This window comes from Lutra lutra, chromosome X (assembly GCF_902655055.1).
Source record: "Lutra lutra chromosome X, mLutLut1.2, whole genome shotgun sequence".
Classification (NCBI taxonomy): Eukaryota; Metazoa; Chordata; class Mammalia; order Carnivora; family Mustelidae; genus Lutra; species Lutra lutra.
The window spans coordinates 42,644,887-42,659,659 of NC_062296.1; the positions used below are offsets into that span (position 1 = coordinate 42,644,887).

At 46.2% G+C, this 14,773-nt stretch overlaps 1 protein-coding gene across 1 annotated transcript; it reads left to right on the plus strand.

Moving 5' to 3' along the window:
- Positions 1-3,602: 3,602 nt before the first annotated feature.
- Positions 3,603-14,285, plus strand: LOC125091715 (nuclear RNA export factor 2-like). The gene is made up of 21 exons (XM_047715592.1): positions 3,603-3,712; positions 4,900-5,083; positions 5,317-5,470; positions 5,775-5,858; positions 5,973-6,077; positions 6,188-6,268; positions 6,389-6,458; positions 6,605-6,693; positions 6,814-6,921; positions 7,099-7,208; positions 8,600-8,636; positions 9,019-9,087; positions 9,174-9,229; positions 9,369-9,476; positions 9,597-9,655; positions 9,765-9,880; positions 9,973-10,015; positions 10,589-10,661; positions 11,214-11,396; positions 13,854-13,914; positions 14,054-14,285. The coding sequence occupies exons 1-21, from the start codon at positions 3,700-3,702 to the stop codon at positions 14,096-14,098; spliced, it is 1,848 nt and encodes a 615-aa protein (XP_047571548.1). The 5' UTR covers positions 3,603-3,699; the 3' UTR covers positions 14,099-14,285.
- The last annotated feature ends 488 nt before the right edge of the window (positions 14,286-14,773 follow it).

Consider the following 14,773-nt stretch of genomic DNA (forward strand, 5'->3'; position numbering starts at 1 on the left):
TTCTCACAATTTTCTCATGAGGTCGAAACTATCACTACCCTCAATTTAAAGGAAAAAATAAGGTGAGTCACCTGAGAAACAAACTGAGGGTTTTGGAGGGAAGGGGAGTGGGAGGTTGGGTGAGCCTGGTGGTGGGTATTATGGAGGGCACGTATTGCATGGAGCACTGGGTGTGGTGCATAAACAATGAATTGTGGAACACTGAGAAGAAATTTAAAAAATAAATAAATAAAATTTAAAAAAAAAAAAAAAGGTGAGTCACCATGAAGTCAAAGTTACTTGCCCTGGACCACAGACATTAGCCCCAGGATTCAAAACCTGGTTGATCTGACCTCAAATCCAATGCCCTTAACCAATAATGTGTGACTCCGTGTTAGGGCTGAAATGAGTACTGGGACTCAAAGTCCAATGGCCAATGATGGATGTGGTATCTGGGACCAGCATGACCTGAACTCCAGCCCTCTGTCCATGAGACCCAATTTTGCACACTGTTCCCCTGTACCATCTCTCCTTTCTCAGACTGTGTGGGAACTGTTTCCTTGGCATTCAACATGAAGACAAAGTAACAGAGACAGAAAGATATGTGTGGAAAGAAAGGAAGGTTTCCAGTGGGGCATGTAACACCAGGATGCATCCAGTTCCTCAGAGGCTTTTTCTACTTGTGTTGCATTCTCTTCCCAATGATCACCCTCACCTTTCTGGCCCAGACATCCATCCCTTGGCCTTTTTACTCCGTATGTCACATACCTATGCCCCCTTCTTTCCCATCCTTGATTTGAGAGACAACCATTTCTACTCTTCTTCTGTCAATATCAGCCACTCCCAGATCCCATTGTCTTTCTGTGTCAAAGAGCCTGTAAAGAAGAATGAAATCATGCCATTTACGACGACATGGATGGAGCTACAGAGTATAATGCTGAGCAAAGTAAGTCAGTCAGAGAAGACTAATACCACATGATTTCACTTATACGTGGAATCTAGAAAACAAAAGAAATAAGGAAAGTTTAAAAAAAATGATAGGGGGAGACATAGAGAGAGTGAAACGAGAGAGAGGAGAGAGAGAGAAACAGACCCTTAACTATAGAGAAAAACCTGATGGTTACCAGAGGGGAGGTGGGTAGGTGGGGGATGGGTGAATTAGGTGATGGGGATTAAGGAGTGCACTTGCCGTGATGAACACTGGGTGATGTATGGAACTGTGGAATTACTATATTGTACACCTGAAACTAACATAACACTGTATGTTAACTATACTGGAATTAAAACTAAAACTTTCAGAAAAGCACAAACTTCCAGTCCTAAGAGAAATAAGTATTAGGGGTATGATGTACAACATGATGACCATAGTTAATACTGCTTCATGGTATATTTGAAAGGTGTTAAGAGAGTAAATCCTAAGAGTTCTCATCACAAGGAAAAATCTTTTACGTCTTTTTCACTTGCTTCACTTTTTTTTTCAAAGATTTTATTTATTTATTTATTTATTTATTTATTTATTTATTAGATGAGAGAGAGAGAGGAACAGCAAGAGAAGGAACACAAGCAGGGGGAGTGGGAGAGGGAGAAGCAGGCTTCCTGCGGAGCAGGGAGACCGATGTGGGGCTCGATCCCAGGATCCTGGGATCATGACCTGAGCCGAACAAAGGCAGGAGCTTAATGACTGAGTCTCCTGGGTGCCCCCATTTACTTTACTTTTTGCATCTATATGAGATGATGGATGTGTAAGTAATTGTGGTAATTATTTATGTAAGTAGAATCATGATGCTGTGATCCTTAAACATACACAGTGCGAGACGTCAATTATACCTCAACAAAGATGGGCTTAAAAAGGGGGGAAAGAGCCTGTAATCCACAGCCATATAATTATAGGTATATATTTTGGCAGAAAATATTTTGTATGATAAATTTTAAAAGTGAAATGTCTGGGTCAAAGCATAAGCATGACTTCTGAATGGTTAAACATACTCTAGGAAATTAGACTCTCCTACACTGTTAGTGGAGAAGTATATTGGTGTAAATATGCTTAGAAATTGTCTCTTATAATTTAAAATATTTATGTGCTTCTTCTGGGAAGCTATAGAGCACAGACACAAATCTTAGAACTGCCCTAAATCCCAAGCCATGCTCCACTGGGTAATTTGGCCTCCACCATTAGCAATACCTTGTATGGAGAATTCTAATACTTTAAATTTGAGAATCAATCGAAATATTAAAAGGCTAAGATGTAAAAAAAAAAAATAAAATAAAGGGCGTATTAAAAACAAGAAGCAAAAATTGGGTATATATGGTATATGTTACATGAAAAGAAAATGTACGTTTGTGTCCAGTTTTGTGTGGCAATGCACTTTCCAGCACGATTTGAAATACATGTATCTGTAGTCTAATTGTGCAAATGTAAAACATAAACTATTAGCACATACTCGTGCACGCGCATGCGCACACACACAGACACAGACACACAGACACACACACGTGCTCATGCACACACTCTTGCTTTGCTCTGAGACAAGTACGATACTGGCTGTCACAAAGCTGAGCACCCACAGACATGTGTGTAGGCCCAGAACACTCTTCTTACACATACCAGGCACCCAGGAAGCTATATCTGCTAGATTTAAGGAAAGCCTCTCCTTACTTCTGTGACCCATTTGCAAAAGCCTCTCTTGCTCTGGTCAGAAAAGCAGTAGTTTTAGCATTAATCAGGAGGGGGGTAATTCACTCTATTTCTAACTGTACACTAGTGAAAAATACTATTTTTGCAAAGGACAAATTCAACACATGGTAGTTTTACAAGCAGTTTATGAAACAGTTCTGCAGCCCTTCCCCCCCACCCACCCCGGAATAAATAGACGTGGGTAGAAATGGTTGAGATGTATGGATTCTCAAAAGTGGCTTTGTTGATCCCAAATCTACAACATTCACTTAATGAATACTAATTAGGCCCCAGTATATGCCAGACACTGCCACCTCAAAGTGACTCCTAATCGGCAAATGCTGTGATCCAAACAGATTTCTTCATCTAGTTCAAGACCGATATCTCCACTTGGTCCAAGGTACCTGGACCCACCCAAACAAGAGTGACTAACACCTGCTCACAAAATATCATCCCTTGTCTGCTCACAGAAATCTGTCCTTGAGACCTGAAAGTCCACCATTAAAGGAGAACCAGCACACTAGCTGGAGGAACACTTAGGATGTGGAGGCAGACCAATAGGTGAGGACACAATTTCTGTTCCACCACTGTCTTGGCTGAGGAATCCTGGGAAATGTACCTAACCCCTGTGAGCCTAATAGTCATGATCTGGAAAGGGACTGTGTCATTTTTGGACTTCTGTGAGGAGGTCAAAAAACTCTAGTGAGTCTGCCCAACACTGAGCAAATGTTGGTTGCTGCTGGGCAAGTGTTGGTTTACTTCTCACCCTGTTCTTTCCCTACCATAGCAGGGATGCCACTGCCATGTACTCAATGGCATAGCAATGATGTAGCAGAATTCCAAACCGACACAGGAAGTAAGTACCATGTGAACACACATGATGTCATAAAGGATACTCACGACCGTTTCTTTGCGGGAGGATCAGTTACTACTGTGGTAGAGACGGAGGGGGATCCCAGGCAGCCTGGGGAAGAGGCACCAGCTGATTTCCGATGCTCCTGGCTTTGATTTTGTCAGAACGACGGTGAGACAGGGATCGTGCTGAGATGCAACCCTTCAGTAAGTGGACATGCATGCGCACGCACGTGTGTGTGCGTGGTCTCTCTGGCTTTTTAATCACATGCCCACTCTCCTGTGAGATTCCCAAAACAAGGCTATGCTTGAGATTGCTCCTGTCTGATTCACCTTGATGAGGGAGGCCTCTGGCCCTGTTTAGGCACCCAACTTAGCTGGTCAGTCTGAGGACTGCTGTAGCTGTTAGCTGGCTCACTTTTAACACTTTCCCCTTGACAACGTTATTTTTGAAGTAATGTCAGTTCTCAAAGATGACTCTGATGCCCCCATACGCCATATGCTGACCACGAGCCGTTATTTCCTCCTTTCAATGTATGAGTTTTTCCTTTAATATTCATCAAGCTAGATCATCTCCTGGACCATCAAACAAACTTCAGCAAATTTTAAAAGAATTGAAATCACACAGAGCACGTTCTCCAACCATAATGGACCCATGTTAGAAATCAATAATAGAATGAGAAAGGAAGAATCCCTACACACTTGGAAATGGTAGTTGACGTATTATCCCAGTTTGTCATTCAGATCCTTGTTATAGAGGAGCTGAGGTTAGGAAGAGTTGTCCCCTCAGCTGAAAGGCATTTCAGGGTGGGCAAAAAGAAAACTCACTCTGGATATTTCAAACTGAGTATTGTTGACAACAAGGCTGGAGGGAGGGGGACAGCTTAGGAGGCTGTTACATCAGTCCCACCTGACATTAAAAGTTGAAGTACACCACCAAAGGAAGGACAGCTTGCTGATTGTTAGTGGGATCAGTTTGGTGGCTGATTGAATTTGGGAAGCATGAGAGAGATTGCCACCCTGGTATTGGTGTGGTTTTTAGACAGGCCTGAGAGAAGGTACTATTCAGATGTCTTCCTTGTGTATGGCTGGTTTCCAGTCTAACCCATGGATGCACAGATTCTCTGTTTTTTATAAATCCTGCTTCATTCTTTAAAAGGTTCAATACAGTTTCCTCCTCCTCCTCCCCCAAGATCCTCCCCGATGGTGCCATCTGTCAAATAAGGCTCTCCTATCTGGACAAGCAGAGGAGTTTCCTTTCTGGGTTTGGGGGATTGGACCCTTAAGGCAGGTTAACACTTTGCTTGCCCTACCATGGTGTTAGCCTAAGATGGGTACATGGTAAGTGGACCACTGATGTGTCTTCAAACTTGTATTTTTGTTCCCCTTTTGAGAATACAATGATGGTGATAGCTCACCTCAAGGAAGAAAGAACGTTTGGAGTTCTCTCCGAGGTAATTTTGGCAGGAGGAATCCTCGTTATGAACGTGGTGGATATGAGCCTCAGCCTTCACACCTCCAGGAGGATGATGGAAGTGTGCTGATGAGAGATGCCCGGGAGGACTCCCAAATAAGACAGTAAGTGACGGGGCAGACTGGCTTGCATGTAGCAGCCCCTGGGACTATGCGACTCTTTCACTCTCCTTGGTCTTCTTTTTCTTCTTTCACTGGAAGACTGAAGAAGGCCAGAAGTGGAATAATGGTTAAGCGATCCTAATTGTAGTCCTGGTGACAGAGAGGTGAGGGTGTATAGAAAAAGACTTTCTTAGCATTTATGGCCCTACCTCTGTCTTTCCTCTTCCCCTCCACAGCACTCCCTATAGCACCCGGCGTGACAAGAGGAGAGTGAAATGGCAAAATGAAGGCCATATCCATATTACTGTGTGGAGAGATAGAAAAACTCCAAGGAGAGGAGTGGGGGAGAACACACAAGACAGAAACCCAGGGAGCTGGTTCAAGATCACCGTGAGTGTCTTGGCAAGGTCTGCATTAGGTAGAATATCCTGGAACCTTATAAAAAAGGAAGAGCACATTAATCAACCTTACGTCAATTATTTGGAGGAGAGCTTTCCAATGGAGATTTCTCTTCTCCATCGGAGGGTCTAGGAAATCCATATCTGGCATGAAAATAAGAAATAATGCCAGTGGTCCCTTCTTTCAAAGTCCTATGCAGCTCAATAGAAGGTCAGATAAGAACGCTGTTGGGTCTGTTTCCAGCTTTAATTCTATGTTGTCTCTCCTCACTCCCATCCCTTCTTCTCACCTTTAGATTCCCTATGGGAGAAAGTATGACAAGACATGGCTAATGAATTCAATCCAGAGCCATTTCAGTGTCCCCTTCACTCCAGTGGATGTAAGAGAGGATGGTGAAGCCAGATGAGCGGGCACAGGGAAGTGTGGGTGGGGGAAGCCAACTGAGCCAGAAGACTCTATCCTCCAAAATTATTGTTGCCTCCCCCTCCTGCAGTTTCACTACGTGAAAAACCAGGCTCGGTTCTTTGTCCAGGGTGTTGGCACTGCCGCTGCACTGAAGGGTGTCAGCTACAAGATTTATGATGAGGAGAACCGAAAGGTATGTGTTGAGGGCATTACCTCTCCCTAGTCCTGGGGCAGGAAGATGGGGCTGGTCATCTTCTCTGGAATGAAAGTTCTTGGTGTTTACCCCACCTCTCCTTCCTGCAGATATCTATCTTTGTCAATCCCTCCTCTGTACCCTACTCTGTGAGGTATAAGTTGGAGCCAGAAGAAATGGAGCAGCTAAAGGTAATGCAGACTCAAGGCCCATTGCGTGCCCACACCCAGACCCACCTCTTCTTCCTCCAGCCCCTGATTTCTCTATCCCCACCAGAGCCTCCCAGTGGCTCTCTGCGTCTCTCTCTGCAGCTGACCATGAGCAAACGCTATGACATCTCCCAGCAAGCTCTTGACCTCCAGAGTCTCCGCTTTGACCCAGGTACACTTGACAGCAGTAATTCTAGGGTAGGTGAGGGCACAGGGATCTTTCTGGGAGGGAGACTGAGGGATGGCGGTGTGGGGAGGGTTTGGGCTGGTCCTGGACCGCTCTCAGCCTTCTGATTGCCTCCTCTCGGCTTCCTGAAGACTTGGTGGGCCATGATATGGATATAATCCTGAACCGAAGAAACTGCATGGCTGCCACCCTGCAGATCATAGAAGAAAATTACCCCGAGGTGAGAGCTTAGGCCCAGTGCTGTTATTAATGGTAGGGGGTGGAACACATGGGGTGGAGGACAGAGTTGTCTCTGAGGCCCTAGATAGTAACTGTCACTCTAACTCTTCTTCACCAACAGCTGTTGTCCTTGAACTTGAGCCACAACAAACTGTATGGGCTGGATGGCCTGTCTGACATCATAGAGATGGTCCCCACAGTCAAGATCCTGAATCTCTCCAAAAATGAGGTGAGAAGGGGGAGCCTGATCAAATTTGGGGTTGACAGTGGGTGGTAGTGCTCATCAGAGTAGTGGCAGGAGGCAGGATAAGGTACCTCTGTGGAAAGGTGGGGGCTGGGGGTGCCGGGGCCTGTGTGTGTCCCTTTCCCTGGGACTCCTTTCCTGTTTCTTCCCCGTACTTCTCAGCTGAACGTGGTGTGGGAGATAAACAAGATGAAAGGGCTAGAGCTTGAAGAGCTTTGGCTAGAAGGGAACCCCTTGTGTGACACCTTTCCAGACCAGCCCACCTACATAAGGTCAGTGTGAATCCCTGTCACCCTTCCTGGGGACCTTTGGGCCTGGGAGCCTGAACTGTCCCTGAGAATGCATGTATGCAGGAAGCTGCAGCCCTGGTCCTCGGGAATGACTGTAGGCCCCACCTTCTCCTCTCTCCCTGTCCCTCGCCTGTAAGGAGTTTCCTTCCTCTGACCTGCTCACCTGTTCTCCTGGTCTGGGGTCTCTTTCCACCTCTCTGCATTCAGTGTTCTTTAGCATGCCCTCCAAGAGTGTGCTCCAGGAAGCAGGGCTCCTCCTCTTCCCCAGGACCAGGAGTGACCAGCCTTGAGCCAGATGCTGGTGCCCTGGACTGAGAAGGGTCCTCCAGCCTGGGGCCTCATGCCGAGACAGGCGTTCCTACTCCCTGCTAAGATGGGACTTCCCTCCCTTGTTCTGAGAGGGGACCTCCTCTCAGAAGCACTTTCCTCCTCCACACATCACATCATCACAATTGGTCTTTCAGAAAAGCCCTGGGTAGCCCAGCATAGGTACATTTCCTCAGGCCAGGAACCAAAAGAGACAGGCACAGGTGCACAGGGGCCATCAGGAGGGAAGGTGGTGATCAAAAGAGGGGGCCACAGACCCTCAGCTCCATGCTGATCTGGGGCTTGACCCTCTACTCCCTCCAGGGAAGGTCTCCTGCCCCCGTGGCTGCCTCATTTCCCATGCCTGGCTCAGGCTGAGCCCACACAGGTGACAAAATTTCAGCCAGCATGCAATGGGCCCCCAGCCCAACCAATACCTGCAGGTTTTCCATTACTACCTTGGGTGCCAGGGCCAGCCAAGGCAGATGCAGGAAAGGACTGCAGCCAGGGAGCCATTTCCCCCTTCTTCTCTCTTCCTCCTGATCCCCACCACTGTGGTAGAGCCTCTTTCCCTTCCCTTTGTTTTGCATTCTCTTCCTCCTTTGTCTCTGGTTCCCCTATGTCTCTCCCACCTCTCCCTTCCTACCTTTACTCCCTCTTCTGTCTTCATCCCCCTCCCTCCCCCTCCCTGCCTCCTGGGCCTTGCCTCACTCACCTCCCTGCCCCAACATTCTGGGCCATCCCTGGGTGGGGGGGTGTATCATGGTCCTGCAGAATGCTATACCCCTAGTGATGTAGCAGAGCACTGGGCTCCCACTCCATTCCCTCTTCTCTCTAGAGTATTCAGTGGGGATTTGGAGGAAGGAAGGGAAGCAGGGAGGGGAAGGCAGCCCTGGAGCCTGGGCTCCACATGTTGCTTCTTGTGGCACTGAAGAAGGGAGTCAGGGCAGTCTAGGTGGAAGCTACCCAGTGGAAAGGAGGGGTGGGGGAAGGGAGAGAAAGGGTAGGAGGGAGGCTTGGCAACCCTGACCTATCAGTCACTTCTTTCTATTTTGGATTTTGGACAGTGCCATCAAGGATTGTTTTCCTAAGTTGTTACGCCTGGTAAGTGACTACACTCATCATTGTCCCTTACTAACATTGATCACCACCACACCTGCTCTCAAGCTCTTTGGGTCTTCTCTAGATTACATGTTTGTGTCAGACCCTTTTCCATTTTAGGGTACCAGGACTCCTAAAAATGACATGAATATGCTCTCTGGAAAAATGTGTGCGTGTGTACACACACACACACACACACACACCAGAAAAAAGTACTTTTCAGACGTCATGTTGAAGACACACACTCTAATCTTGTCCATGTAATTTCCAGTGCACTTTCATACCTAACCTCTGACCCTCACCCTCTCTTGGGCTCATCTTTTCCCCTGATCATCCAGGGCCACCTCCCTGGTCTCCACTGCTGACTTCTTCTTCCCTTCTCCAGGATGGCCAGGAGTTATCACCACCAGTTATCACTGATACTGACACACCCTGCTTGTTAAAGCCCTGCAAGGTGAGGGAAAATTGATCAAACAACATTTGGGCTATTACAAGGAAGGTTTTATCAGCCACATAGTCTCAAATGTCTTTTGATTCCAGGAAAGCTACAAAGGATCTGATGCCCTGAAGAGTCTAGTCCTGCAATTCCTGCAGCAGTGAGTACTCCTGGGAATCTGGAGAAGGGGATGGCTAGGACGGGTGAGGCCACCCAAGCTCAGAACTGCTCACTGGGTCTGGAAATCTCATTTGGGGTCCAGACCACAGAAATAGACTGTCCTCATTACTCTCCCACAGGTACTATTTGATCTACGATTCTGGAGACCGTCAGGGTCTTCTCAATGCCTACCATGATGAGGCCTGCTTCTCCTTGGCCATTCCCTTCAACCCCGAGGACTCAGCCCCGTGAGTAGCAAAGCTCAGACTCTGTTCCTGGGCCCTGTGGCTCCCCAGCAGACACAGGGCAGCTCCTGGAATCACCCACACTGGCCAGACCACCACCTTCTGTTCTTCTTTCTCTGCTAGAAGCAGCTTGTGCGAGTACTTCAAGGAAAGCAGGAATATGAAGAAGCCCAAGGACCCCTGTGCGTGTGTGATGGGGAAGACTGGGCATGGAAAGGGGATGTTCAGGGTAATTATAGGTCCCAGGGTGTGGCGACCCCCAATCTTTGCTTGCTTCTCCTCCCCGCTTAGCCCTGTGTGTTCAGCCGCTGAAACATACAAAACGTGACATCGTGGGCTCCCTCTGTGTGCTGCCCAAAACACAGCACGATCTCAGCTCCTTCTTGGTGGACATGTGGTTCCAGACGGTAAGCACCTTCTTCCTCCCAAGGGCAGCCCCAGAAAGCCATGGGTGGGTAGGAAGTATAGGTGACTTAGCACCTGGGCTCTTCCCTTTCAGGAGAAGATGCTCTGCTTCTCTGTTAACGGGGTGTTCAAGGAGGGTGAGTGTGCACAGAGCGCCTCCCCAAATGCCCCACTGCTCCCTCCCCGCTGGCTGGGCTCCCTCTCAGAACTGTCCCAGCTTCCTGATTCCTTTCCTTCTCTTCCTACTCCTGCTGTGTTCTCCTGCCTCCGCTCTGTCCCCAAACCATCCTGGTCCGAACTGGCTCTATGCCGGTCTGCCCCACACAGCTTGAGCATTAGGGACACAGTCTGTGGAGTTTCATGGCTGTCATCCCAGATCCTCATTCTGAGAGCTACATGGGGTGGTTACCTAACCTCTAAGTTTCCTCATTTGCAAATGGGGCTAACAATAACCACCTCTCAGATAACTGTGAAAAATGAAATCAAATGAACTTGTGGAGTGGTTGTCACAGCACCTGCCACCTGGTAGAGGCCCTGTCACTGGGCGTAGACTGTCCCTACTGTTGCTATCCCCATGCCAGACACCCTGACTCCCAGTGAACAATTGTCCCTTTCAGCATGAGTATCGAGTCAGACCCTGACTGAGGAACACCGTGTGGGCATGTGACGTATGTGTGACTCTAAGAGGGTATTGTTGTTTGTTGTTGAAGTGGAGGGAAAGTCTCAGGGTTCTGTTCGCGCTTTCACCCGGACTTTCATCACCATCCCTGCTGGCAATTCCAGGTGAGTGCTCTGTTGTAGGTGGGAATGCTCATCCAGGCCTGGGCTCAGGGGTGTGGGAGCGTGGTGGTGAAGACATCTTGGTTTTCTCAGTACTGTGGAAAGCCAACAGGTAGATCCAAGGAGCAGTCTGGTCTGGTGGTTAAGAGTATGGGCTCTGGAGTTAGAGCACTGGGTTCTCTTCTTGACCTGAGCACTCACTGGGTGTGTGTGATCTTGGTTAAGTCACATGACCTCTCTGTGATGCATTGTCTTCCTTGGAAAATGGGGGTTAGACTGCCCATTCCCTTGGGCTATTGTAAGGGATAAATGTGGGTATAAAATCAACCCTGGGTTGCAGGTTAAGTACACATCTAGTGAGTTTGGTAGATAGTCCCTGCAAAGGTGGGCTCTGTGGAGGGGTGGAAGCACTAGCCAAGGACTCTGGGGTGGGGGGTAGGCACAGAAGGGGTATGGAAGGAATCTGGTTGGTGAGGGGCAGTGGGAGCAGGATCATTGTTGGGGATGTGGAGTTGTACCTTCGTCCACTTGTCTGAGGGCCCATTTTCTCTTCAGTCTGTGCATTGTGAATGATGAGCTGTTTGTGAGAGATGCCACCCCCAGTGAGACTCAGAATGCATTCTCCAACCAAGAGCCTACACTGACCACCAGCTCCATGCCCACCCTCTCCCAGGAGCAGCAGGAAATGGTGTATGCTTTCTCCACTCAGTCTGGGATGAAACTCGAGTGGTCTCAGAAGTGAGTGGTGGGTGTGCATGGGAAGAAGGATGCGTTGGGACAGTGACTTGGGTGGGGGAGCGTGAATCAAAGACACTTGCAGGAAATTTGGAAAAGTAACATTTGGAATAGTTTGCTTCCAAAAAAGAAAAAGAAAGAAAGGAGAAAGAAAGTGGGCCCATGGAGAAGGTATCATACTATTATATATGTGAAGGATTTAAAAAATAGTTTAATGCTCAATGACATTGTCTTATATATAGAAAATCTGAAAGAGTCCACCAAAAAGCTAATAGAGCTAATAAACTCAGCGAGGTTAGGGATAAAAGGCCACTATACAAAACTCATTTGCATTTCTATGTGCTTGCAATGAGCAGTCCAAAAATGAAATTAAGAAAACAAGTCCATTTACAATAGCATCAAAGTAGTAAAATATTTGGAAACAAATGTAACAAAGACGCACAAATCTTATACTCTGAAATCCATAAACGTTGTTGAAAAAAATTAAATAAATAGAAAGACACCCCATTTCCGTGGGTTGGAATATTGCTAAATGGCTTAATATTGTTAAGATGGCAGTAATACCTAGAGCAATCTACAGATTCAATTCAATCCCTGTCAAAATCCTTCTCTGCAAAGATTGACAGGGTTATCCTAAACTTCATATGTAAGTGCACCAAAACAATCTCGAGAGAAAAGAACAAAGTTAGAGGACCCACACTTCCTAATTTCAAAACTTGCTAAAAAGGTACAGTAATCAGGACTATGTGGTGCTGGCATATGGACAGTGCATGAATCAAGGAGTAGAATTGAGAGTCCACAAATAAACCCTCACATTTACAGTCAACTGATTGTCAGTGAGAGTGCTGAAAAAAAAAAATCTGTTGTAAAAAAAAAAATAGCCTTTTCAGCAAATGGTGCTGGGGCAACTGGATATCCACATGCAAGACAATGAATTTTGACCCCAGATTCACATCATGTACACACGTAGACTATAAATGGGTCAAAGATCTAAAGTTTAAGAGCTAAAACTATAAAAATGTAAGAAGAAAACATAGGTGTCAGTCTTCATTAATTAGGCAAATGTTTCTTATATATGACACCAAGAGCAAAAGCAACCAAAACAAACAAACAAACAAACAAACAAAAACAGATAAATTAGGCTTTACCAAAATTAAAAGCTGTTGTGCACCAATGGACACTATGAAAAGAGTAAAAATCCTGCCAAAGGAACAGGAGAAAATATTTGCAAGTCACATATCTGACAAGAATATGTGAAGAACCCTTGCAGCTCAACAGCAAAAGGACAAAACACCCAATTTTAAAAAGTGGGAAAGGGGTCTGAATAGACATTTCTCCAAAGAAGATATACAACAGGCCAACGACCACATGAAAAACTTCTCAGCACCATTAGTCATTAAGGAAGTGCAGATTAAAACCACAATGAATCACTACTTCACACCCACTGGGATGGCTTTAATCAATAAAATGAATGATAACAAGTGCTGGTGCAGATGTGGAGCAATTGGAGTTCTTATGTATTATTGATGAGAATATAAAATGGAGCAGTGGTTGGGAAAAACATTTTGGCAGTTCCCAGAAATGTTAAATATGGAGTTACCCTATGAACCAGTAATTCCATGCCCAAGTATCTAATGAAAACATCTGTTCACTCTAAAACTTGTGCAGGAAGGTTCATAGCAGCATTATTCATAATAGCCAAAAAGAGTGGAAACAACCCAAATGTCCTTTAGCTGATGAATGGATAAACAAATCTGGTATGTTCACATGGCAGAATATTATTCAGTCATAAAAAAGAATACAGCTCTGTTATATGCCCTGCCATGGATGAACCTTGGAAACATGCTAAGTGAAAGAAGCCAACCTCAAAAGGGCACATATTATATGATTCCATTTATATGAAGTGGCCAGCACAGGCAAATCCCCAGGGACCAAAAGCAGATTAGTGGTTTCCAGGGTCTGGGGAAAGGGGGGAGGAATAGGGAGTCATCTCTAATGTTTAAGGAGGAGGGTTTTTTTTTTAGGCGATGAAACTACTTGGGAATTAGATCACGGTGATGGTTGTGCAGTCTTGTGGCTGTACTAAGGAAACACTGAATTGTACGCTTTAAAATGGTATGTGCATACAAAAATAATAAAATGGTATGCGCACTATCTCAATAAAAATGACTGGAACTTGAACTTTTAAATTTCCCATTTATTTTCTTGAACATCTTTTTTTTTTTTAATCGATATATAATAAGTTCCCTTGTTCTTTCGGAAAGGTCTATTTTTCTGTTTTGAATTCTAGTGGGCATGAACGCCAGTGATAGACATTTTCACTAGGTCTTTCCTCATCATTGCACATAGTGTTCATTCCGGTACATGCATCCCAGCAAAGAGCTGGCACCTATTTAGCATCCCACGGTCAGCATGTCTGTACTGTGATACTAATGGAGATCACCTGTTCTTCCACTCCAGGTGCCTTCAGGACAACGAGTGGAACTATCCCAGAGCTGGTCAGGTCTTCACTATGCTCAAGGTGAGGTCTGGGAATCATTAAGCGGGCTACCGATGGGCATTTCTGGGCCTTCAGTAAGGCCAAGAAAATGGAGGCTGGGTGGCCTGGGAATGAAACTCCGCATCTGGCTCTTCTGATATTCCCAACTCCTTCCCTCCAGAATGAGGGCAAGATCCCAGAGGAGGCTTTCAAGCAAACCACCTAAAAGAAGACTTAGATGTCCACGTCATCACTGTTTCTCTTTTCTCCAGCCTAAGGCTATACCCATGACTGGGGATGGAGGCCTGGCTGACCAAGAAATCAAAATTACCCTGCAGGCCAGGTAACATAAGCACCTGAAGGATCAGTTGTTCCACGCACTTTCCCCACTCATGATCACTGTTTATTTTCATAATAAAGAGTTACGTTGCACGTTGTATGTTGTGTGTCCTGGATCGCTCTTCTCCTGCCCCAACCGTGAACCAGTGAGTCCAGGACTGAAAGGCCCTGTCCTCTTCCCGACATTGTTCACCCTGGCACAGCAGGTACACAGGCTTGACTCCACAGGTAATATGTCAGTAAATTCTGGTGAGAAGGTACACACACTAATTCCAGGGATTGGCCTTTGGAAACAGTGTGACTCAGATGCTCTACCTGGAGGCCTGCAGAAGCAGGCATGGGCCTGGAACAATAGGGGCTTTGCAAGGGCTGCCTACCAGCTAGTGAGGGCAGTGGAAGGAAGGAAGATGAGGTCTCACGTGTATTTACTTCTTATTCCTAATCACTTGGATGCATTCAAAGGCATACCATCAACAACTTTATGACTTGCACACTGGTGAATGGGAAATGGGCCTTTTCACACCTCTCACCACGCTTGCATTTGTCTTCTCATCTATCCACT